The sequence below is a fragment of the Drosophila mojavensis genome, unplaced genomic scaffold, assembly GCF_018153725.1.
Source record: "Drosophila mojavensis isolate 15081-1352.22 unplaced genomic scaffold, ASM1815372v1 contig_136, whole genome shotgun sequence".
NCBI lineage: Eukaryota > Metazoa > Arthropoda > Insecta > Diptera > Drosophilidae > Drosophila > Drosophila mojavensis.
Window position 1 is genome coordinate 14,433,644 of NW_025318667.1, and position 26,113 is coordinate 14,459,756.

A 26,113-nucleotide genomic window follows, 5' to 3' on the forward strand; every position below is an offset into this window, starting at 1 on the left:
TGTTAGTCCTTGAACGTGTACTGGACAGTCGATAACGCCCGATTGCAGCACTGCTGCGAGCTTATTCGATTATGGCTTTTTGCGATCGCGGTCAAGCCAGCTGAGGTGGGTCTGCAGATTCCCGGGCACTCAGGCGGCCACCTTTCGCAATGGATGGCCTTTAATTTTAATTGTTTGGCATGGGGAGGAGGGCAAGAGGCAGCCTCGGCTTCCGCCAGGGCAAACGCCATGAAAATGGCCGCGTTCTGCTTCTTCACTTTCGTTCTTTTTTTTTCTGCGCCTTTGTTGTCACGCTAAATTGCGCAGCCAGACACATGGGAAATACGAGTGTTTTTTATTTGCGATTTTTTCAGAGACTTTTTCGTTTTTTATTATTTTTTTTTTGACTTGCACGACATGCTCGACTTGTGCCTGTCAGAATGGCAATATGGAAATGCTATTATGAGTTGCCTCAGCTGTTGGCACTACACCCAGCAAAGGCCGCGTCGCGACGCCTCGAACAGCATCCCTTCACGCTACCCCTTTACGAGAACGAGTATCGTTTACTTAGCTGTACAAAGCGGCGTATGCGTAACTTTTTAATTTATATTTAAATGTTGCCACGTTGCGCAACAGATTCAGTTAGCACAGAGTTCTGCAATGTCATTTATGACATGAACTGAACGGCTGTGCGTGCTACCCTCTCCAAGAGCCACTGAGAGGGAGACGGAGACGGAGATGGGGATGGAGATGGAGATGGAGATGGAGAGTGGGGCGCTGGCAATTTAAGCAAATGGGTTTTTGCAAGGCGGCAGACAGCTGGCCAGCTGGACGGCTCACAGATGCCAGCGCTGTCAGCGGGTGAGCGGGCGAGCGGGCGAGCGTGTCTTGATGCTTAATGGCTGCACATAAAACGTTGCCTAGGGCCTAAAAGTATGCTAAACATATCAATAAAAACCGAACAATGACGCAGCATTGAGGCACAATGCGCGCTCGATAAAAGCAGCCCAGCTGGAGCTCGGCCGACAGCAGCCGGTTGAACCCGTGCAAACAGCTTAAGTGACACAGAGTGATGCCGAAAAGACGTTTGCCTTTTCGTATCTCGGCTCAAGCCAGTTGCATTTTCAAAGTCGTCATGTGAGTGTGTGTGTGTGGGTGGGCGCGCCCCTGTATGGCTGTTGGATCTTGTAGCTGCTCTCGTTTGCCTGCTGGCGCCTGCATGTAAATAAACACATCTGGCAAGTCCCACTTCAGCTGGGCGTGCATGCTGCTCGCTCTGTTTGCACTGCACGCCACACGCTGCAGCGTGGGCGTTGTTGTTTGTTGTTGTTGCATATTTCATGGCATCCCAAATGCCTCACAACAACAACAACAACAACAACAACAACGACAAGTAGTAGCAGCGACATTTCCAGACCAAAGCCCGGCTCACACTAAACACCAAACACCCACAAGCGCAACCGCAGCCACAGGCATCATCGCAGTCAGCGTCGCGGTCGTAGCGTGAATTCTCAGACCCAGCGTCGCCTTCAAGTGGCTGCGTGCCGTGCAAATGCTTAAATTGGCTTAAGCGCATTCAAGTTTCATCGTCGAGTGACAGGACGCTGTTGGGGATGGAGGGCGTGGCAGGCGCTGACGGGCGCTATAATGCGCTTTTTATTTCGCCAAGGCTAAAGCTGAGTATCTCCGAGTGGCAGTGAAAGTTCTTCATACCCTGTCCTCATTAAAACTGATTGAAAATGGGTGTCATATCCATATCCATGTACGACAACAGCTCACAATATACCTGTACTCCCATATACCTATATTTGACTCTATTTTGACACACTTTTCGTATTTGATTTAACGATGTATTAGTCAATCTGCGGGATTGAAGCAGTCGTCTAGTGAGGCAGTCTTTCAGTCGTTAACTGAGCTAATTAGTAATTCAGTGAGTTGTCAATCAATGAATTATTTCAGGAATTCAGTTTGGCAGTCCGTACGTCAGTCAATTGATCACTCAATCAATCAAACTCTTAGTTCATCTGCCAGTTAGCGCATGAGTCAGTAGTCAATCATCCATTGTGCTCATTAGTTAGTCAATCAGTCAATCTCCAGTTTGTCAATTATCAATGTAGCTACTTAGTCAATCATACACTTGTTTATCTGACAGTTGGTAAATTACTCAATCAGTCAATCACTCAGTTGATCACTCAAATAGTCAATCATACATTTAGTCCATTAGTCAATCATTCAGTCTGTCAATATTCATAGCAGCCTAAGTCAATCATAAACTTATTTATCTGAAAGTTGGTCATTGACTCAATCAGTCAATCACTTGGGCTATCACTCAATTAGTCAGCCAACAGATAGTCAAATAGTTAAATATTCAGTCTGTTAAGTAAGTAAAGTCAATCATACACTTGTTTATCTAACAGTTGGTCAGTCACACGATCAGTCAATCACTCAGTTTATCACTCAATTAGTCTATCATACACTTAGTCCATTAGTCAATCGTTCAGACCGTCAATAATCATAGTGGCTATTTATTCAATCATATACTTGTTTACCTGATAATTGGTCATTCGTTCAATCAGTCAATCACTCAGCTTATTACTCAATTTGTTGTAGTGTGTCCATAAAACAGTAAATTATTCAGCTAATCAATCATACATTTAGCCTTGCATTTAGTTAGTCAACAGCATTTGTCTGCATTTTTAATACATTTCATCTGTGTATGAGTCTGTCAATCATTCAGTGTTTCAGTTATTTTATCAGTCTCTTAGTCAATCGTACACTTAGTCTATCATTCAGTCACTCAATCAGTCATTCACTCTATGTATTAACTAGTACACCAGTGTTTCAGTAAATCATTCTCTTATCTTTGCTGCTAATCACACAGCTAGACCCTTCGTCAATCAGTCATTCAGTAATTCAATCAGTCAATCATTAGTCATTCAGTCAGTTGAGACATTTGCATATTACGAACTAAATCGACACAGGAATCAGGACACCTTCAGCTTCTAAAGAGATTACCAACGCCCAATCTCATGACGTCGAGCTCTTCCTGCTCGTTTTATCTAGATTTGATGCCATTCGTATCCATGTCAAAACTACTCGGGCCAGTTGGTTATTGAATCAGCAACGCATATCAACCGCTTCCAACGAGATGAAGGCAAACAAGCCCCAGCGGCAGTCAGTCGAGTGCTTAAGTGCCTCCATGATTGATATACTGACAGCCGAAATAACTGCATGCAATTCTGTATATTTATACGCTCCATGAAATCCATTCCAAAAGTTCTAATGTCGAAAAGTTGGAGCGTGCAACGGAATATTCACATAATCCTCAACAGTTAACTGAATTAAAATGTTTCTATTCACCACATTCCAGAGAAATCGGATTTTTAACGAGAGTAAAGTTTTATTTTATGTTTGCCGTAGTTAAATTTTTATAGAAGCAGCAGAACATTTAAAAGAAACATTTTTTATTATCTATTTGATTTATTAAATACTTTATTTTCTGAATTTATCATTGTTTATACAATGCTAGCATTTGGAACATTGTAATCAACTAAGCAATTGACAGTGAGTTAACATGCCAGGCTCTGTTACTTTACAGAAATCTGGTAAAGGCTTTTAGCAAAGCGTTTATTATATATTTTTATTAATTTTGACAATATCCATGCTTGCGTGCTTATCCGCTGCTTAATACGTCGCTACTGAATGACTAGATGCTCTTTTATTGCCCACATTTTGTGTGTGTGTGTGTGTGCGTGTGCGTGTGTGCGCGGGGAGGGGGTGGGATGGGAGAGGGTGTACTTGGAGTTTTAGTACGCAGTCATTAAATGGGCCTTTACGTTGCTTAATTTTATGGCCCGACACCGACGCACACGACTTCATAGTACTATGTGGTCATTGTTGCGCATATCTCTTCTTCTTTTTTCGACTATGGCCGTAGCTCCAATCCTTTTGGGCAAGCCGGGCCAACAAGTTGGCCAAAATATGGCCGAGAGTAAGTGAGTTGCTAAGCGGCTGTCAACTGTGTCATAATATTGCGTGAGCGCGTCGTTAACTGGACATAGAAGAGGGCGTAGGGTGTAGAGCGTGGGGCGTGGGGCGTGGCGTGTAGAAGACTCAATAAACAGTGACACGCTCACAGCTTGGCACACGTTGCGTATGTGCAACATGAAACATATGAAGCAAATGCAAACATAAAACGTTAATAACACTTAATAGCGCAGCCGAGTGTATCTGTGTGCTCACACACTCACACCTACACACACACACACACATGGCGCTTATATTATTAATGCATGTATATGATAATACGGCTGTAAGCCGTCTTTACGCCATTTGCGTTTGAAAAGCAAATAACCAACATTAAAGTGGATAAGCCCATTTCGAGCGAGATCAAAGATACGAGCGCTGCTATAGGAATCATAGAATTCGACTCCAACGACAAGCGACAAGCGACAAAGCTCGCAAAACTCTAGCCTGACTTCGAGGTGCACTTGAATTATGCATGACGACGATTTACTGTAGTCGCGTGCCTCCACGTGCTGCATGTGTGTGTGTGTGTGTGTGTGTTCGTTATGTTTTCTTTCTGTATCCGTCTTCAATTTGGGTCAACGGTTATAAAATCAATACCAAGACCTGCACACCACTTACCATATTAGCCAGGCGAATTGGCGGGCGCATTGGCAGGCCAAGATGCCTGCCTGACATCGCTGACATCGCTGACATCGCTGACATCGCTAACATCTCGACCTGGCCTCAGGCTAATTGGTTGCTAGGCAGCTAAGTGGCGCCACCTATTGTTAAAAATTAACCAAGCCGCTCGTTAAAAACGGATTGCAACGACTCGATGCAAAGGCCGCATCAAGTCAGCATGAAGCTCAGCAATCAGAATGCGCCAACTGCAAGTCTCTGTTATTTTCTTAGTAAATCGGCTTAGCTGATAATAGGCTTACTCGAGTTGTTGACAGTTTTCATCATATATTATTATAAGAAAATGCAATTTGAATAGAGCTTTTAAACGTTTTCTTGTGATATTCCGTTTGGCTGTTAGCTGGCATCGAGTAAATTCAAATCGAAGACTTCTTTCACCTGGCCAGGTGTACTGGGCCATCTCAGCTAGCTCTGCTGCGAATGGCTCATTTGTAATTAACTAACACTCTGCCCCGTTTTTGGCACTGTTAGCTGTGGAAAGTTTAGTTAATGGCCTTGCTTTAGAGCTTCGCAAGCAATAAATGATACGAGGCAGCTGTCGTAGCCATTGGCCAAGTTAATTTCGTTTTTGCCTGGCCAAAAACAAAAACAAAAATCACGAAAAAAATTACAAAGCGCTAACTAAAATGGAATCAACATAGCATACATACACACACACACACACACACAGACACACACTCGCGCACACACACACAGACACAGACAGTTAAAGCTCAAATCCCAAAGGGAATTGGTCGAGCAGCAGGCACGCTGTGCTCCTTTATTTATGGCCACGTTGTTTTTTTTTTTTTTTATTTCTCTCTTGACATGTTGTATGTCCTGTAGCCATAAAATGGCAAACTGTTGGTCAAAACTTTGCAGGAACGGCAGCGATTCGCCTTTACACTTGCTGCGCGATGTTCGATAGTGAAAGTAAGTAAGTTCTATATCGAATCGATAGTTCGATGTATTGCTAAGCCAAACAGGCCATAGTCTAATCTATTCTATCTGTGAACTTGTAGAATAGGGTATGCTTTAGTCGACTTGCCTTCCCTTTATGCTCCTTTAAGAAAGGGAAATGGGTATATTGGGTTTGAGCAATTTCCGTCTTGTTATCCGTCTGTCCGTCTACCCATATGAATGCAAACCTCTTGCAGCTAGACACATTTGAAACATATATTCGTGTATGCCCTTCAATTACGCCCACTAAAGGCGTGGCAAATCGGAAAATGCATTTCGTGTATCTGAGAAATCATGGCACGTGATAGTGCTATACACTTGAAATTTGGAATATATACTCAAGTTGATAATCCAAAATCAATAAGATATGGCGAATATATCTACATCGGAGGCGTGGCAAAGCGGTAAAGGGACCTGGCAGCGTTTGGGCCGTGAATGAGTATGCTGTGGTCAGTCATACCCTATTGCAACGTTCTACTTGTTTTTGGTTAAGGACACACAGAACAAAACGTAAAGCAAACATACTTCCGCTACACACACACACACACACACTTAAACACACACTAACGCACACACACTCACAGTTATGCAAAGAGCCGTAGCTAACGAATTTGTATGAAAAGTGAAAAGTTCAAAGTACACACACTTAGCGTACTCAAACATACACACACCGACACACACCAACACACACAAACACGCACACACGCACTCAAATAGAGATAGACACACACGGCGGATACTTGATGTTTTTCAATTGCTGCGCTTGTTGGCTAAGCCAAACGGTGCCCAGGCACGCTGCTTGGACTAAGCGACCTCTAAGCTGTTTACCGAGCGCCCCTAAAACGGTGACGCGGTGGGGGTGGGCTGCGTGTTGGAGGCATGGCTGCCCATCGACGGCAATTGCAAAATAAGCCAAACGGAATTTGTTGAATTGCATGCGGTGAATAATAAATGTTAACTTTATTAATACTATTAAATATTTTTGCGGCTGATTCTCTCTAGTGTATGTGTGTGTTTGGGTGTATGTGTGTGTGTGTGTGTGTGTGTGTATGGGTGATGTGTGTTATGTAACCACAGCAGCCAACGAGTCGCATGAGCAATGTTGTGTGCACAAAATTGTTGTCGAATTCATTGTGGCAGCTGCTTAGCCTAACCCAGGGAAAACTTTGTCTTGACACACACTCACACACACACACACTTGCTTACAACTTGATACACTTGTGTACACATTTGCGGCTCATTTGATCGCTGCGTTTGGCCAATTGGCAAGCGGCTGCGGCTCTCTCTGGCAGTCGGGCAGTCGAGTGAGACTTTGCCTACAAATATTTGGCAAAATGTTTGCTAATTTGACTCAAGTTCCATTTCCTGTGTGCGTGTTGCTCGGCCTCCTCCGTCGCCCGTATCTCTCAGTGTGTGTGTGTACTTTCGCTCGCACAAAAGTTGCCGACAAACTGAGCAAAGCAACGCAAATCAAAGAAGTACCCAGCTCTGTCTTGGCAGCTGCTCGACTGCTCGACTGCCTTACGGCATATTTGCCCATACTCCTGCCTCCTGCTTCCTGCCTCCTGCCTTCTCTCTCCCGTTTCCTGCCTCCTGACTGGCTTACATAATTAAAATAAACCACTTGCTACTTGCCACAAAAATTTCACACTGTCACATCAATTCTCCAGCCAACTGCAAAACGTATTTTACTCAGCCCTCAATCGGCTTCAATGCCAAATCAATTGCAGAAAATCTACGAATTCGTGTCCCATTCAGGAATCTATAGAGTTTATTTTGTAACGGAACTTGACAGACTACAAGAATGTATTTTTTACATATTAATTACAAGTACTAGTACAATAAACTTAAATGTATAGATAATATTTATTTGTACATTTTAAATAATTTTTTAAGCGAAATTCGAACACATTCTCTTAAAGTAAAATTCCAGCACAAAATTAGTAAAAATAATTAAAAAATAATTTTATTTGTTTTAATTTTAATCCATTTTCTTAAATAAATTTTTTGCTTTTAAAAAATTAAAGTTCATCTAAAAGAAAAATGATTATTACAAATCTTTTTATTTAAAAATGTTTATAAACATTACAGCTTTAAATAAAATTAATTTAAAAATACATAATACTAATTTTTTTTTTTAATATATATATATTTTTTAAAGTTATTTTTGTCGACTTTCTTGTTTTGTGTTTTCATACATTTTACTTGATTATTTAATAAAAAGTTAAATTCAAAAAAGTTTGTTTAATGTATTTCAATAATTTCAAAAATAAAATTTTGCAATTTATTAAATTTATTTTATATAAATTAATATATATTATATATTTGTTTAATAATTTCATAAAATAAAAGCATAATATTTTTACAAATACAAATTTTACTTGAATAAAAATTTAAATTTCATTGTCTAGAAATTATTTAAGTTTATATATAATTGCGTTTTAATAATCATATTTTGTAGTTCTAAACCTTACAACATTTTTAATTAAGTTAAATTAATTTGTTGGATTCTTTAAAAGTTCAATTCGAGTCAATTATTGCTATGAAAACTAAAATTAATTTTAATAAAATTTATACTACCCCAGCCGAAAGCCTTTCAATTTCCACAGACTTAATTAAATTCGCAGTAGTAAAAGCTAATATAACATAAATTGGCAACTATTATGGAGCGCTGGCTAGCATTTCATTCAACATTTTTTGTATGGCCTCCAAATGGAAGGCCAGCAGCTTTTCATTGCATAAGCAACGCTTGCTTGGACTAATTCAATTTTTCTGTGCTCTGTTTTGATTGTACCCTGTACTCATTGAAAATGGGAAAATCTGGGTAAAATGGTTTTGTTAATAGGCAGAAGGAGGGGTCTCTCTTATAATAATGATTAAGTAGGGAAATTTTGAAATATACGTGTACCCCTATTAACTGCGCAGTTGCTGTGTGTGTTGTTGGAACATCTAATCTATAAATAGAATAATTGGAATATCAGTTCTCCGATAGGGAATCGCGTAGTCGAGCAGCACTTAGAGTATAGCACTCTTACTTGTTAATTAAGAAGTTTTCAGTATTTCGATACGGAATGGCAGATGAATTTTTTGGGTGGGTGCATTGCACATATTACATATCTATATTTTCCCCTGTTTGCGTAATCCAGTTGCTTACATGTAACTTAGAAATAAGATACTTCATTCATCATGTACAGCCATTACTATGGCTATAATGTATACACGCACTGATGGCGGCGACTGTATGTGGACATCTGTGTGTGTGTGGGTTTGTAGAGGTACGAGCACAGTAAGCTTTAGCTTAGCATGAAAAACTTTTCTCTCTAATTTTACTGGGAAATTGACATTAATGTCAGCAAATATATGAGGGATTGCATAGGCTAGGTGACTAACGAGTGTGCTTCGCCCTACCTACACCCTCTCTACACCCACTCTCTCTCACTCTCTCATCCTTCTGCTATCCATTTCTCTTTCAGTGTTTGTGTGTGCGTGCAACATGTCGCCAGAGACTTCATTGCTAACAACTTTGACATGACAGCCACGTTTCTGACAACTTACTTCCATTTTGGCAGGGCTCCCATTTGATTTATTAATAATCAAAGTGACATTTATAAATATATATATATATATAGATATATATTATATATACCTACCGACTGAGTAGTATGTATGTGTTAGCCGTAAACTTAAATTAAGTTACATCTGAGGCACGAACACAAGTTTTTCTTATATACATACATATTTACAAAATGTGAATTAACTATCTGAATAGCATCCATCAAATATTCTTATAGCATTTGACTCAGTTTATGGGCTTTGAAAGCTTCGTGATGTTAGCTTAAACAACTAAACATATTTTACATTGAAATTCAAAAAAATTTAATAAAATCTAATATTACCTTAAATATGTACCCCTCTTTGGGAAGAGGATTTCAATCCAGGATTTATTGGATCGATTCTGTTTAAGGGAATTTCAGTCTAAACTTGGAGCATCTATGCCAAGAAGACATAAGTTCAGATACCTTTAGAGCTGAGCATCGATTCACGTATTTGTATATTTTATATACATATATGTATATATATATTATATTCATTTTAAGGAAATAAATTGATTGATAATATTTGTCACTCGATTTTCCCAGCAAAGTATGTCAAGTGGATCGCACTTACGATCCTTGGTTTCGATTCATTCTAGCCGCCAGGTGGCGCTGCTTAGTAACCCATCCGTGCGTTAAATTTACTTCAATCTCTTGCCAAAAATATTAGTTTCGGCACGCTGCGATGCCAAGGCGAACTGCTAAATAGAATATCAAAGAACAAGCTGCAACAAAGTTTTGCACTTGATTTGCCCATTTGGCCGCTGGCACATCGATATAAATTCATTGTGGGCGCTGTATGTGGCCAGGCGGGGCTGAGCACGACTCTGATTAAGACGCCATAGTGACAGCTCAGCTGCCAGGCAGATGTCGCTGGCTGCCCGACTTTCAGATGAGTTCGCCCGCCCACATGGGCGCACATACGTGTGCACACACACACACACACACACACACTTTGCCAACTGGCAGCAATCAGTCTCTTAATCAGTTTTTTGTTGTTTTGCTCAGCTGCGAGCTGAGTTTTGGCCTGCATCCCTGGGCAAAAAACTCATTAAATTACAATAAAAACAAGGGCTTATCTATAACGCCGACTTACCGAATATTAAATGCTCTCCATCCATCTATGTAACTACCTACATATGTATATGGTGGACGAGTGAAGCTTTATGACCGGCTGCAGCTGCAGTATATATAACATTATTCTATATTTGTATTCGACAAATCTATCTTACAGAAACCGAGATAGAGACAGAGAGAGAGAGAGAGCGAGAGAGAGAGAGAGAAAGAGAGTGAGAGTGAGAGAGAGAGAGAGACGAGTCTTAAATACGATTCCCTGTGTGACAAATTGAGAGCACTCTTGGCAAGGGTATTATAAAAATAATAACATCCAGATAACAACAGCAGCAGCGCACGTATACATGCGCCCACACACACACACATACATAAACAACGGTAGACGGACACCCACTCACAGATATCAGACAATTGTCCTTGTAGCAGGAAGCACACATGAACAATTCAAAAGCCTCGCACAAATAAATGAAAAATTGCTCAAAACTTCACAAGCAACAACAACAGCTAACAGCAACCACAACAACAATCACAATGACAACAACAACAACAACAACGACAACAACAAGAATAACAACAATAGCAGCGATATTCTGAGAATAGCCACAATTGTTGGCGTGTAAACATGATTCAATAAGCAGACTAAATCGTGTATACATATACATACATGTATATATATGCCATATATATTAAATATTCATATATGTATGTATATATACTATATGAATTATTACTGCTTATGCTCGGGCTGGCTTTATGAACAACAAATAATTAAAATATTATCAACTTCAAAGCAAAGTCAAATCTGAAGTTAAGTTGGTGAATTTCGAAAAGTTTCTTCGAACTTTTGCTAATTCCTAAGATATGCCCACAAAGTTGAGTATGAGCAATAAAGCAGCGACTGCCTGACTCTACAATGCCCTGTAAATGTTCACAATTTCTATTTACATATGCTACTCCTTCTGCTTCTCCTTCTTCTTTTTTCTATTTAAAAAAAATTATTTTTAATGAAAAAGGTAAGCGATTTAGAGATTGATTAAATTTAAGTACATATCAAATTATGTTTAAGCATTAAGCTCAATTTGCTTTTATATACGATTGCGATTTTTGCATCTTTTACACTTAAGACCTATCGATGGCTATCGACTATCGAAGCTAAAACTACCCGAGCACGATTGTTGCTCAGATTAATAATATATATATATCGAAATTGATCTATTTCACTGAATGGAATAAGATTTATATATAGAACATAAATATTGTACACAAAAATATTGTACTTTATAAGGTATATTTGAAGCGCTGACAGCCAGATGGGCTCGGCGAGTTGTCATATGGACATATGGACATATTTTGTACAGAAGGCATGTGTATGGCTTCTATCCAACACACGGAACTGTATAAATGTGCTTGCATAACAACAATGTTGTATAAGAGTGTTTGACGATTGTGTTGCCATTGCTTGGGAGCATGCGGCATACTATTTAGCTACATAAGTGGTACAGCCACAAATAACACCTATGTATACCTACCTATACTACCCAATGTTTATAACGTTTAACCAGAGACCCACAATTTCATTAGGCCCACACCAAAAGCATCCACCAACCCGAATCGCATGCGTTTTCCAACTTGAATCTTAACAAAAGCCGAGAAATAACTTTGTAAATGTAAACAGGGGGAAAAAAAACCAAAAAAAAAAAAAAATAAAATAAAATAACTGAAAACAGAAAACATAAAAACAAAAATTAAAATGGAAATATTTGCGTGCTGGGCAGAAGGGCTGATAAAGAAGAGCTGAAGCAGAGAGTGTAACAAATAACAGACGAAAACCAGCCCAAAAGCCACTTCGCGAAAAGTTTCCATTTTATGGCGCATTAAGAAAACACCATAAAAACAGTTACATTTTGCCTGTCAACTAAATGCAAAACAAAGCAACAAAAATAACAAACAAACAAACCAAATCGAGTTCAGCAAAATGAAATAAAAACGCTTCAGCTATATTGTACAGAAGCAACACACATATGTATGTATATAGATATATATTGTATACATTTTGGGGAACAACAAATACTAAATTACATTTTAATACTCATTCACGAATTGAGTGAATTGAGCATATTGGTTTTGTGCAATGTCCGTTCGTCTGTCCGAATGCCATTTCGCAACTATTGAAGCTAGAGACTGAAAATTTAAGTATATACTCATGAATAACCTCGTATTATGAAGTACCAACATTTTCCTGTTCCGCTCGCTCACTGGGGGCGTGGCAAATATGCCAATTGGTGGTATGTCAAATAGAGTCTGGCGGCGTTTGCGCTGTGAATGAGTATTATGCAGTCGGTAACGCCCGATTGCAACGTTCAAGCGGGTTTTTTTTTTTTTTTTGGCTCTTTTGTGCATTAGGGTTGGGGGTGTTGGGTGGGTAATAAAAGCTAAGCGATGAAATCCAATAAGCAAAACGTGCAAGTGAAATGTGCATGCATATACATATAAGTATATACACATATATTATATGCATATACATATATATTATATGTTCAATGTATATATGTATTCATATTTGCGTACCCAAGCGTATAACAATGTATGCAAGGCGAGCAATTGTTGCTTTTTAACTAACACACACACACACATACTTCAATACACACCCGCACACACACACACACACACGCGCTTTCATACATAATTGTGTGTAATTTGTGTTCCTGCTGCAACGCATCCCACCCGCTGCTCCTCCTTCCGTCGCCCCTCCTACTGCTGCTCCTGCTGCTTCTGCTGCTCCTGCTGCTGCTGTTGATGATGATGTTTTATGGCCACTGGCTCAAATCTACAACAAAATTTGATATGCGACAACAACAACAACGATAACAACAACGACAAAAACAACGACAACAACAACAACAACAACAGAGGCAACAACAATTGGAGATTACGCCGCCTTAAACATTTTATGGACTTATTGCCCGTTGGCGGCAGTGTCAGCTCAAAATCTCTCGCAACATCACAGCAGCAGCAGCAACAACAGCAGCGCCAGCACGAATACCAACAACAACAACAACAACAACAACAACGACATCAAGAACAACAACAACAACATCAACATCAACATCAGCAACAACAACATCCAACATTACCGTGCCATTCAAAAGACCTGCTGGCCATGGCGAATGCCCAGCTGAATCCCGATGCTGTCGCCGAGCGGGAGACCCTCAATAGGTCGGCCAGCTATCACAGCGAGGAGCTGCTGCTGCACGACCTGTTGGCCGAGACGGAGCTAACAAATGGACACAGGTAGTAGTTATTCATTAAAGCAATGCTCCCACTAAACACACACACACACACACGCATACGCACGCACGCTTACAGACACACACACACACAAACAGATATGCGCTGGCATAGATAAAGTGTGTGAGTGCCGCGGGGCGTATACTTGATGCGAGTACTTAATGCGTCATTAGGCCGACCCTGGCTAGAGGCAGCTCACCAATCGTTGACCGTTCGACTTGCTGTCTTGAATATGCTTTATAATACCTTTAATTATGCCAAACCCACACATACATACACACACACTCCCACAGACACTCGCTCACTCACATTCACACACACACATGCTCGCATTGACATTGACCGAAATGTTGTGTTCATTTAAATCGCCCAATTATGCATTCATTCACTTGCATAAGCATTGAAAACTCAATACAATAATCACGATATTTTATCATGTTCAACTCATATCTAAAACATATATATTTCTATAATTGGGAATTACTGAAAAGCATACTTGAATTACCTGATCTGAGAAGTCTAGCCAGCTGATTAGACAGAGCTTATTCCAGAAATTTTATTACAGAATGATGTATATCGATAGCGAGTGCTCTTTGACATATTTATCGATAACAATATAGAGCTGGCACTTATAGAACATATAATACGGGTACATATTGTATAAGCCCTAGTGTACATTGAATTTAGTAGAAGAGGATCTTCAGTAGTAATGCAATAGCTATCGATATTATGTTTATCGAATCCTGATGTGGAAGACATCGGTAGGCTTACAGCTCCGGGTGTTTTGTTACTGGTTATAGGAAAAGATAATTATCAGTGAATTAAGCTGCAGCTATAAAATGACTTATCGATCATAATTTTGCTATCGATGTCTACATAATTAGTAGATAGGGAAAGTGCTTAATGGCATTGCAATTGTTATTGATGTTCTTTATTTTTTATGTCTGACCTAATTCGCATAGTTAATTTTATGCTGAAAGAAACTATCTTACTTAAGAGTTAAGAGTCAGAAAATGTCTTATCACAGTTATCGATAACTACAAATTGAGATTCGAGTGCAGTTGGGCCTTCTATTCACCCATATACGATATATAGTTCACACTCAACTTAAAGGGAGAGATATATCAATGGCATTGCAAATGAGTGAATGCACAGATATCGTTATTATATTTATCGATAAGTACTAAAATTATATCCATAGCAAAATGAAAGTTCTGCTTAGTGAAGTGGTTAGCCTTTAGCAGGAGCAAGTGTGCTCTAAAAAGCGAAGAGTCCTTTGGCACTGACAAGTGATGCGATGTGCCGTAGAATGGATGCTTTAATAGCATATCAAATGTCAAGGACCACTGAGCTCAAAGAGAGTGCAAAATGAATAGACCGATAACAAACGGGCCAAGTCACGGCGTTGTTGGGGCGGACAGCTGATTAGCGCACAACTTGTTGCATATTTCATAAGCGAAACAATGTGTTGCGTGGGATGTCAAGTGGGGCGGCTCGAGCTGTACGTGTGGTATATACCAACAGCACCGCTCTCGAAACGCTACTCAAATGGCGGCTGCAGTGCGTAAGACGTGGACACAACAATGGCCTCAACGTCAAGCGACGTTTGCAATGCAAAAAACATTTCACTCTCTACTCAGCTGCCAGGCCCCGATTGTGGCAAAGAAAATTAAGTAATTATGGCAAGTGTTGTGCTCGAGCATGCGACTGCCCGACAGCCGGTGCTAGCGATAATGAACCAACTGCTGCTGATGCAGCAAAACCTCTGCCTGCCACTTGGCTGAGTTTGAAGAGCGCTCTGTGAGCTTAGCCGCATTAGCAGCGCAGCTGCAAGCTGCCAGATGTTTGAGCTGGACACCTCTGTCAGCCAATGAGAAAGCAAACTTGACTAGCTTTACCTCTTGTTGATGGTTTACTGAGCTCTAACAAGATGCCAAGTAAATAGATTTATTCAAAGCAGCTCAAGTACATAATAACAGGAGAGTAGAGAACCTACTGCTGGCTAAGATCTTGCTCATACTCTACAGCTATACTGTAACTGATTCCCTTCCTAGGCTCAGATATCAAAAACACGACTCATGTCCCTCCAGAAACAGAAGCCCTTTACCTGACAGTACTCAGTTGAGAAATCATTTCAATTGAAGAGCAATCGAGTTTTAAAGGTCTGCCAGTCGCTCGTGCAATCATAAATCAAGTGACCAGGGAACAGATGTCCGATGTTCTTGTTCTTCGAGCTGTTAGCTCGTGTAATGATATTGTAAATCTAATTGGGTCCGACACTTAGCAGCTGCTATTTTTAGATTAATCTAGTTGGTCGACAGTTCGACCTGGCAAATACCAATTGCGCGTCGACTTTCGAATTGGCTGCGCTGGCGTATATGTGATATATTAATTAGAGTGCGCAGCAAGACAAAGCTTAGCAGCCAAGTCACAGTCGCGTCACAGTCGCGTCACAGTCGCGTCACAGTCGCGTCACAGTCGCGTCACAGTCGCGTCACAGGCGAGACACAGCCAAGGTCAGCGGCAATGCAATTAATTATATGCAGGTGACTGCCGCCAGGTTGCACTCAGAGGGCTTCTTTGCATTGCGGCTCTGATAGCGGTTCACTGACGAATTGTGCCTTGGCTGGGACGCCAGGGCATGGCCCAGCCTAGTACACCCGATTGTCACAGCTCTAATTGTATCTATATTATTATTATTCTTCTTGCTTTATGGCATCGGCGATATAGCCACCTGCTGAGCGGACGTAGCGAATATCCTGCTGTACGACAAAGTGCCGTTAAGGCAGCGTCCTTGTTGGCAGAAAATGGTCGCGCGCCCTGCCATCGCAGCAAGCGGCTGTCATCGCTCAGTTATTTGATTTTCTTTGCCTCTGCTGCTGCTGCTTTTGCCTTTCGCCTTTCGCCTTATGCATTTTGCATTTTGCATTTGCCTTTACTCATTACGATGCCGCTTTGATTTTGCGGCGTTATCCTTGATGCATTGCCACAGCCACAACCACAGCCACAGCCAGCCACAGGCAGTGCCAGCTCCAATGGCAGCGCCTTGAAACGCGCGTTAATTATTTTTGCAATTATGTGCCTGACAGGGCCAGCGAAGGTTACCTGAATGCCGAGTGCTCAAATGAGATGCTCGACCAGCTCCGGCTCGGCATTCACTTCAGCATGCGCTCACTGGCCGCAAAGTTGCTCCGTTTGTTGTCTGACCGCAGTGCCCTCAAAGTAAAGGCTTTTTGATTGGCCCATTGGCTTGGAGCTCGTATAAGTTTCGGTCTATGGCTGGTTAAATATCATTTATATAGCTCAGCTCGATTTGCGCACTTGAGGTGCGATCAAGTTGAATTAAATTGTTGCTGAGCAGCCGTGTGGCCGCTGGCAAATCTGATTTACGGTCAATAGTCTGGTAATTTGCTCACCGGTCCCATTCGACATTCGACTACAAATTGAATTACCTGCATTGGCCAGCGCAGCCACTGATTGCCCTTCACGGCGTCTATTTTGATTTGGGTTTGATGCTTGACTGTGAGCAATGTCCGAGCACTTAAGCAGGGAGCGGACAGCCGACATTGGACGGCAGACAGCCGACAGTCGACATCAGACATCAGACAGCAGACAGCAGGCAGCAGGTCGTTTCGCAGACCGCAGACCGCATGGCTATTAAAGGGGCACATTACGTATACGCCCCGCACACCTTGCAAGGGCAACGCCTCGTTGAACGGTGGCGTTTGTTTAATTTATACCAATTAAACAATGTACATACGTCGTTCGTTGCTCCTCTCCGCGTCACCCGCTCGCCTCCTTGGCCACCTGGCCGCAAAATAAAAATTTCGTTCCGTCCGAAAAGGTCAACGATAGAAGGAGCTGGCCCAGAGGGAGCGGGCTCCTGCGGCAGCTGGACATCTGTTGCGGCATGCAAACAAAAGCGTCAACGCACACAGTTATAAACAAGCCCCCGCCCTGATGGCCAGTTAAGCTGTCGACTTCCAAGGGTGGCTTGCATTGTTGACCGCTCTAGGCACTAGACAATTTGTACGGCGATTAGGTGTCACGGGCCAACACCAAAATATGCAATGTAAGTGATCCGGGGTAATTTTTTGACAGTGGGCGCAGTCCAACTGGCAGTGCAGTGGATAACTTCTAAATATGGACTGATATACATATATGCATGTATATGCATATGTATGCCAATTACTTGATAGCATCATATTACATGCAAGCGAGCTGTCAACACAACTCTGAGCCGGTTTGAGGTAAATTTTGCTGCTTGAGTTGCAAGCAAATTGATGTTGAACAGACTCTCAATGAAAGTGCAGCACAGTGGGTGCTTAAGAAATGTACGGTTATAGTGTCTGCTATAATGCATAATAAGATATAGAGCGCTTACAGCTGAAGCTCCTTGTGTCTGCATGACGCAGACCTGGCATTTGAGTAGCTGCTGCACTTGTTTCCATTATCAGCACACAACTCCTTCGAGCTTCGACGCAGAGGGCTTGGCCATGTGAGCCGAGAAGCGGCTGTCTGGCGAGAGGGAGGGGAGCGGGACAGCATGCTATTGTCTCTGGCTGCCATCTGCAGATATCAAACGGATCGAATTGAGCTGCAGCAGCTGCATTTTGAGCTCCTGCACTTTGCATTTGCGTTGCGTCTATATGCAAATACACATATATACATATATATATATATATATTCACTTATCATATATCACAGCTAGCTGTGCCAGACGGTTCGCCATGCGATATCTATTCGAGGCATTAGCGCCCAAAGCAGCGACTGCGCTGGGGACGCGATGCGGGCTTTGCCATGGGAACGCATTTATTAAGCAAATCTTCTTGTAGTGGGACCATCTTCAGAATGAAGTAATAGCACTGAAATGAGTGCATTATTCAAAGCACAAACCTCTAATACTTGAGATAAGTTTTTTTTTTTACATATTAGTGACAAAGGGGGCGTGGGCTGTGCATTACGAAATCTTTTTATTCCTCAATATCTACAATATTCAGATTACGCTTGAAAAGCGAAATAAATGTATCGATTATTATCGATAAACAGGAAATGGGATGAGCTAGCGAAAAAATATGATTAACTCATACTGCGTATTTGATACACGTCTATACATTCGCCTGCTACATACATTTTTACAAAACCCATTTTCCATGGGCTCAGGATATTATATACATATATGTACATTCCATGCTCTTAAAGCCTTGGTGTCCAATGCGTAGAAGCCAACATGTTGAATATGAATTACGTAAATCGCTCAAACGTTACGCTGCTCCAAAGCTCAAATGTTGAAATGCTGTCCGTATCCATTCGATTTGAAAATGTATTGTATTTGGTCATTAATTACTTGCCGCTCATTATTTGAGAATTACGTCCAGGGGGTAGCCGGGAGGGAGGCGACTTTGAAAAGCAACCCAATTGCTGTAGTGTCGAAGCGAATATGCAGCTACATTTGCCATTGTGCGGCAGCACCTGCCCGGGCTGAATCATTGTTCCTTAGTTCAGAAATAGCCATGGGATAGAATTTAATAATAACAACAATAGCATTTGTCGGACTGAATGCGATGCAGGTGATAGTGTCTGGTATGCACTGACTAGTTACCCCTCCCACACCCACACACAAACTTTAGCTCAGGGCCAATTGACTGGAGGATTTGTGAGTTAATAAACGCAAATATTGACTGCCCGATGGCTAATGAGATACAACACTTAGAAGTGTTAATTAGACGAATGAGGCGCCATCAGCGCAAAGCGTTCTTTAAATCACCTTCAATTAAGGTCAATTATCTCAATGTCAAACGATAGTCAATGGCAAGCAAATGACCAAATCAAAGCGATTATATCACAGCTGCGGAAAAGCACTTCACAAAAATTTCAATCGAATTGCAATCGGATCTAGAGCGGGAGATTGACAGGGGTAGCCGGAATATTCAGAAATTCAACGTAAAATGCGAATTAATAATGAAATGCAATAATGCACTGTCGGTCCATATGAATGCAAATACGTGTCGAAACGCGTTTATTAAGAACAGGTACAGCATCACAGTCAGGGACATAGCCAGGGGCAGAGCCAGAGCCAAAGAGATATATTTAATAATTTAGTCGAATGACATCTATGAAAAACAATAAAAAAGAGACGGATCCCAAATTCAATATATATATATATATACGAATTCCTATATAATTCATTTGTGCCACAGGGTTGGGGTCGGGAGTTGGGTTCCGGATGAGTGCAGTGTGAGTGACGTGGGAGCTTTAAATTACGGCAGACCACCCGCGTGTATTTGACATGCGCTGCGAATGAGTTCCCTTTTTGGTAGGATATTATGTTTGGCTGTAAGTCAATAACGGTCAAAGAAATACTTGATGAAAGGCCACCCAGGCCCCCAAAAGGAGCACGACTCCATTTCAATAAACCTCTGCTCACTTTGCCATCGAGTGTGTATTTATATGCACGTATGCACATATAGCTATATATATAGCTGTACAAATACTCTGCCCGATTCGATGAATAATACGCAATCAAGCGCTAAAAGGCCAACTGTGTAAGTAACGTGAAGAGTCGAGGCGGTCGTGTAGTAGCTTGTTGCACTCATGCTGGGTTGATGCTGGGGCAAAGGTCAGCTCTGCATGCAGTATTTATGAACTGTGTCTCAGTTGGCAATACCCTGGGCTACTTCGAGCTGGCAGCCGATAACCACACCTACTCTGATAATACATCCAAAACAACTCAGTGCAAGCTTTCAGCCTCCCACAAAACACTACAGCGACAGTGGGAGGCAATCACGAATTGGAATTGGTTAACCGACTCTGCACGGACTCTGTTACTGAATATTTTACAGAATCTTTAACAGACCCTTTCACAGACTCTTTTTATAAACTCATTTATAGGCTCTTTAACAGACTATTTAACCACCTTCTTTACAGACTCTTTAACAGACTTTGTTACAGACTTTGTTATAAACTTTTTTGCAGAATATTTAACAGACTCTTTTACAGAATCGTTAGCAGACTTTTACAGAACCTTTCACAGACTCTTTTTAAAGACTCATTTACAGACTTTTTAACAGACTGTTCAACAGGCTCTTTTACAGATTTTGTACAGACTCTTTTACAGACTTATATACAGACTCTTTTATTGACTCTGCACAGACCCATTTACAGATTATTTGAAAGACTCTGCACAGATCCGTTTACGGGCACTTTTACGGATTATTTAACAGACTTTTTTGCAGAGTCGTTAACAGAGCCTTTTACAGACTCTCCGCAGACTCATCAACAGACAATTTTACAGACTGCACAGATCCATTAACAGACTCTTGTACAGGCTTTTTTACAGACTATCTTACAGACCCTTTTACAGACTTATTTACAGACTCATTAACAGACTTATTTACATACACTTGTACACATTCACAGACTTTTTTATACAGACTCTGCACAGACCTATGGACAAATTATTTTACAGAATGCACAGATCCATTAACAGACTCTCTTACAGACCCTTTTACAGACTCATTTCCAGACTCTTTAACAGACTCCTTTACGGGCTCTTTTACAGACTCTTTAACAGACTCTTTTACACAATCTTTTACACACTCTTTTACAGACTTGTATACAGACTCTGCACAGACCCATGAACAGATTATTTAACAGACTCTTTACCAGACTCTCTAACAGACTCGCCTATAGACTTTGCTAGATTATTTACAGACATTCGTACAGACTCTTTACGGACTTTTTACAGACTCTTTTATAGATTGTTTTACAGACTTCTTAGCAGACTTCTTTACAGACTCTTTTACACCAACTTTTCCAAACTGTTGTACAGACTTTTTAAAAGGCTTTAATATAGACTGACTTTGCACAGCCCAATTTACAGACTCTGCACAAACTGCCTTAAAGACCCACTCCCTCAGAGTTTTCACAGACATTGCACAGTATCACGTCATATTATCTTAAAAATACATCATCTACATATGTACACAGCTGTGTTAACATTTTACAGTCACATCTAGCCATTGACAGTTAAACTTTGATCAACACATCTATAAATCTATAGCTTTTATCCTATATATTATGATATCTGTAACTATGTCTCTATCTATAACTTAATTATTTCCATAGACTATATTATTTAAATGTAATCGAGCTCTTATCTAACTTTTCTCCATATGCTATATATCACTATGCACAATGTCCAATGGGGCTCGTCAAAGCGCTTGCAAGTGTTGGCCAAGTTAAATCAATCTGACACGAGTTCGCCGTGTTGAAGGTCAATTAAATTGGCGGTACGTTGGCTGCACACTGATGTGACCTTCATGCGAAATGCAACGAAATGCCGCCCAGCTGCTGGGCTGGGCTGCCTAATTGTCCCGCTAGCCAGGTGTCAGTGGCTTGTTGAAAGTTTCGTGGAACCGGCCGAGCTGCAGCGCCGGCCAGAAAATTGTTTACCACAACTTTTGACACTCGCAACAGTGTCAACAACAACTGGCAGGAGTTTTGAATTAACGTGTTTGTGTATCAGAGGGTACGCAAATCAATGGAGCTGCCGCAAAATGTTGCACACATGCAAATGTGCGCCAGCTGCCCGCCTCAGGCTATTTATAGACCGAGCTATGCACCGACTGCATCCATGCACACCTATGCACACCTGAGCGTGGGTAGCTGTGGCGCATGTCTGACAGTTGAATCGCAGCTAATTAAGCATTGAATTGCCAGCTGTGAGCTTCTCGTTGCAATGCAAAGGAAGCTCAAGTTCTTCTCTTATTTTGTCGTTTTACAACACTGCTACTATGAATGGATTTCTTGAGAGAGGCAAGGAGCTGCTTGTGAAAAATTCGTGCTTCCTGGCCCAACCTAAGCAACTATGCGGCTACTCACTGAACTCATTATTATGTTTAGTATTCTTAATAACACTATTATTATAAGCAGCGCAATTGTTGGATTGGAGGCCTTAGCTTCTGTAAACACTCTAGCTATGAGTTATGTCCAGTTTACGAACCACAAGGCGTGGCTAGTTGACTCAAGTCAAAACTAAGAACAGTTAAGTTGCCGTAAGTATAGAGGCCATTGCCAACGAACGACCCATCTAGCGATATACCAATACATGTATGTATGTATTTATACATATGTATGGCACTGCTATGCGGTGCGTCTCTAAACTACAGCCACACAACTTTACCAACAAGACTTTGTTGCGCAGCACCTGAAAATGCGCGTGTGGTCGAGGAGATAGCTAAGTTCCGTTTCGCATCGACTTTTACAGGATACACAAGGATGACTTTGGGACGCAGCGTGTGTACAAGAAGACGTCGCCGAATTGCGTGATCACGCTCTATTTGCCAACGCGCGAGATAATACTCAGCGGCAACAATCCATCGGTGCTGCGTGGTATAGTCTATGTGGACCCGAAGGCCATTCAAGGATATCGCGTTTATGCGCAGCTAACTCTGACATTTCGGTAAGGTAGACCCACACGACACCGACCTAACCATCCTCCATCCACGTCCCCCCCCAGCACCAGGACGGTGCGAACCGCTTGAAATCGAACTTGTGGAGCCGTCGCTGTCGCTGTATGTCCAGCTAAAAGAGAGTTCATAAATAATCGCTCGGCCCTTTCTCGTTGCAGCTATGGGCGCGAGGACGAGGAGGTGATGGGCCTGCGTTTCTGCAACGAGGCCATTATGTCGCTGCATCAGATTTGGCCGCGCCTCGAGGAGCCCTCGCCTGAAACGCTCAGTCCACTTCAGGTAAGTTGCAAGCAGCAAGCGGCAAGCAGCAAGCAGCAAGCGGCAAGCGGCAAGCAGCGTGTCAACGTTGCAATCATTGTAATTGAAATTATGCAGTGCGCACTACACAGCTAACCAGACCAGCCGCCCCAACGCCACAGCACCCGACCGACCACTACCCACACCTTCAGACTCCTGCCACAGGCCCCACACTCAGACGCATTCGCTCATTGACCGGCTGAAGTGTCAGTTTGTGTGTTGTTGAACAGACACTTTAGAGGCGACGAGTGCGAGACGAGCACTCGGCCAGCCAGTCGAGCACTTCTCAAAGTAGGTGGCAGGCAGCGGGAGGCGGGCAGCATGCAGCTTGACTGCGAAGTTTCTAGCGCTATTAAAACTGATAGGCAAACTCGGCGGGCGAGCGCAATTTAATATATTTTTATTTTGTTTTTCTTTCTTTTTTTGGCTTAACTTTGCGCTGCTAGCTCAACAAACTGTCTAACAGCAACAGCAACAACATGTGGCAGCTGCTTCAGTGGCACATAAATTGGAGAAAAAAAAAGAAAAAACAAGCTATGGAGCGTGGGCAGCGGGGGCAGTGGGGGCGCTTTTAGCACCTCTGTGCAGAAGCAGCGCAAGCAGAATGTATTGCAGAAAAGTTAATGAGAGAGGAGAGAGCGAGAAAGAGAGAGAGGGGAGAGGAGAGGGCAAGTGAAACTTAGTTATACATAGATATATAGAAATCCCTTGGAAACTGCTCACACGAAAAGCAACTGCAATATATTAACTAAGATGTTTATTGTAGCTGAATTCCAGGGTATGTGCTAGTCATGCATTTGTGCACACAGCAGCGCTCGTTATGTATTCACTGTGGCTGCATTTTGAAATAATTGCAAACGCTTCGAAATTGATGGAGCTCTGGTGTTTTGTTCCCTGCTTAGCTCAGATTTAAAGCGAGCGCTACAAAGTATGCTATACTCCTTCCGGTTAGATAAGACGCAGAGAGAAAGAGAAAGACAGAGAGAGAGAGAGAGCGAGAGAGTGAGTGAGTGAGAGTTGGCGGAATGGGGGATAGAGGACGAGGGCAGGCGAATAACTGTATATTGTTGTTGTAGCTATTTTGTTGACATTTTACGTGAGCTCCTGACGCTGTTCTCCTGCTCGACCCCTGCCGCTCGCTCGTCATAGATTTAAAGACGGCAATTTACTGCACTTAAACCAATTGAAAATCAATTTCATTTAACTAAAAGCTGTACAAATGTTTGCGATTCCCTTTTGTATTGTTTTTCGCTAGCATACTGTTTTGTACAGGAGATAGGCAGATAGAGAGAGAGGGGGAGAGTGAGAGTGAGATTGAGATTGAGAGTGGGCGTGAGAGCGAGAGTGGTAGCCCAGAAAGAAGCTTCAATTTGAACTTTCCCTTTTATTAAACTTGACATGGCATGGCAATCATTTATTTAGCCATCATATTTTTGACAGCCAAACTCACCAAAATTCGGTTAGGCAATCAGTTTACAGTTCGGAACTCTCCGTTTGCAGTCCTTGGCTGCCAACTTTCATTTTTCTCGCTTGTCTTGACCGATTTGCATAATATATTTAGTAACTTATTTACTGTTGGCTGCCACTGGCACAGCCTCAACCTCAACCACAGCCAGAGCTACTGCCATAGCCACTGCCTCCGCTTTTGCCTCCACCACCGCCTCCACGACCACCTCCGCCACTGCTGAGCGCTTAAAACTGAAACACAAACATGCATAATTAAATAAATTTGACTTTAATAAGTTGCTGATGGCAGCGGCAAAGTATTTCGCAAATAACACGGCTCAGAGGGCCGGACGCAAAGCGAAATGCCGAAGATATTGAATTGAATAATATTGTGTGCGTCCGCCGACAGCCAGATGAAAGAGAAATTTTCCTAATGAATTCATGGCAAATATGTTGATAAATTGATCTAAATATGGCTGAGCTAAGCTGACAATCGATGACAGATCTGATGAGATTATAATGGATGCGTCAGTGCTGCTGTCCATTGCAGGCACAGTAGGGGACTTTGCAGTGTTGGAAAACTATCAAATCAAAGAACATAAGTAAATAATGCAAATCAAAGAATATAAAAGCACTATAAAAAGAAGATACACGTGTTGCAATAGATACCGTGAAAGTACTCTGTGTCAAGGAAGGTAAACAGATTGTTAGACGATGCTGCAGCTTAGTCGACAAGCAGCTCTCAAGGATTTTGAGTCAAATAGGATAAAAGACAATAAGAAGTACCTAATGCCTAAATGACAGACAGTTGTATAGGACTTTCATTCAAAGAAGATTCGGTGCAGTTTAGGCAATAGACCAAACCTAAGGATATTAAAAGATGTATACAAAAATATGAGTTAAATTGGGGAGGAAAAGAGAGAGCCTTATATAAAAGAAATGTTTATAAAATATAAGTAAGCCTAATGTATATAAGATATATACTATAGTTATTGCTCTATCGGTTTCGATAAGTAACTAACAGAAAGCTAGCTGAACAGATACTAGACAGAATATACTGAATATCGATAGTTCAATAAATCGATAACTTGGGAGCTGTTAATGCAGCACCGTGCTTTTTTAAGCCAGAATTCCCACAGGCCGCCGTTTTCGAATTTTTCCCGCAATGGGACTTCAAATAAAGCCAGATCTGACGGGAAAACAGCTTAAATGACAGCACTGGCAGCACGATATGCTATAGGGGATTTGAAAATGTGATAACAAACAGCTTAGCTTAGGCTGTTTATGAATAGATTTCTAAATTATTCATCTCTAAAA

General features: G+C 41.6%; 1 protein-coding gene across 5 annotated transcripts in view; it reads left to right on the plus strand.

Moving 5' to 3' along the window:
• LOC6583845 overlaps positions 1 to 26,113 on the plus strand; it is a 71,280-nt gene that overhangs the window by 22,808 nt on the left and 22,359 nt on the right. For 4 of the 5 annotated variants that reach the window (XM_015161435.3, XM_015161436.3, XM_032732089.2 and 1 more), the window contains 2 exons: positions 22,849 to 23,043; positions 23,212 to 23,332. In XM_015161435.3, the coding sequence (XP_015016921.1) occupies positions 22,849 to 23,043; positions 23,212 to 23,332 (316 nt within the window). Of the gene's footprint in view, positions 1 to 13,086; positions 13,584 to 22,848; positions 23,044 to 23,211; positions 23,333 to 26,113 lie in introns of those variants that run through there. The other variant, XM_032732087.2, reaches the window with a different exon arrangement.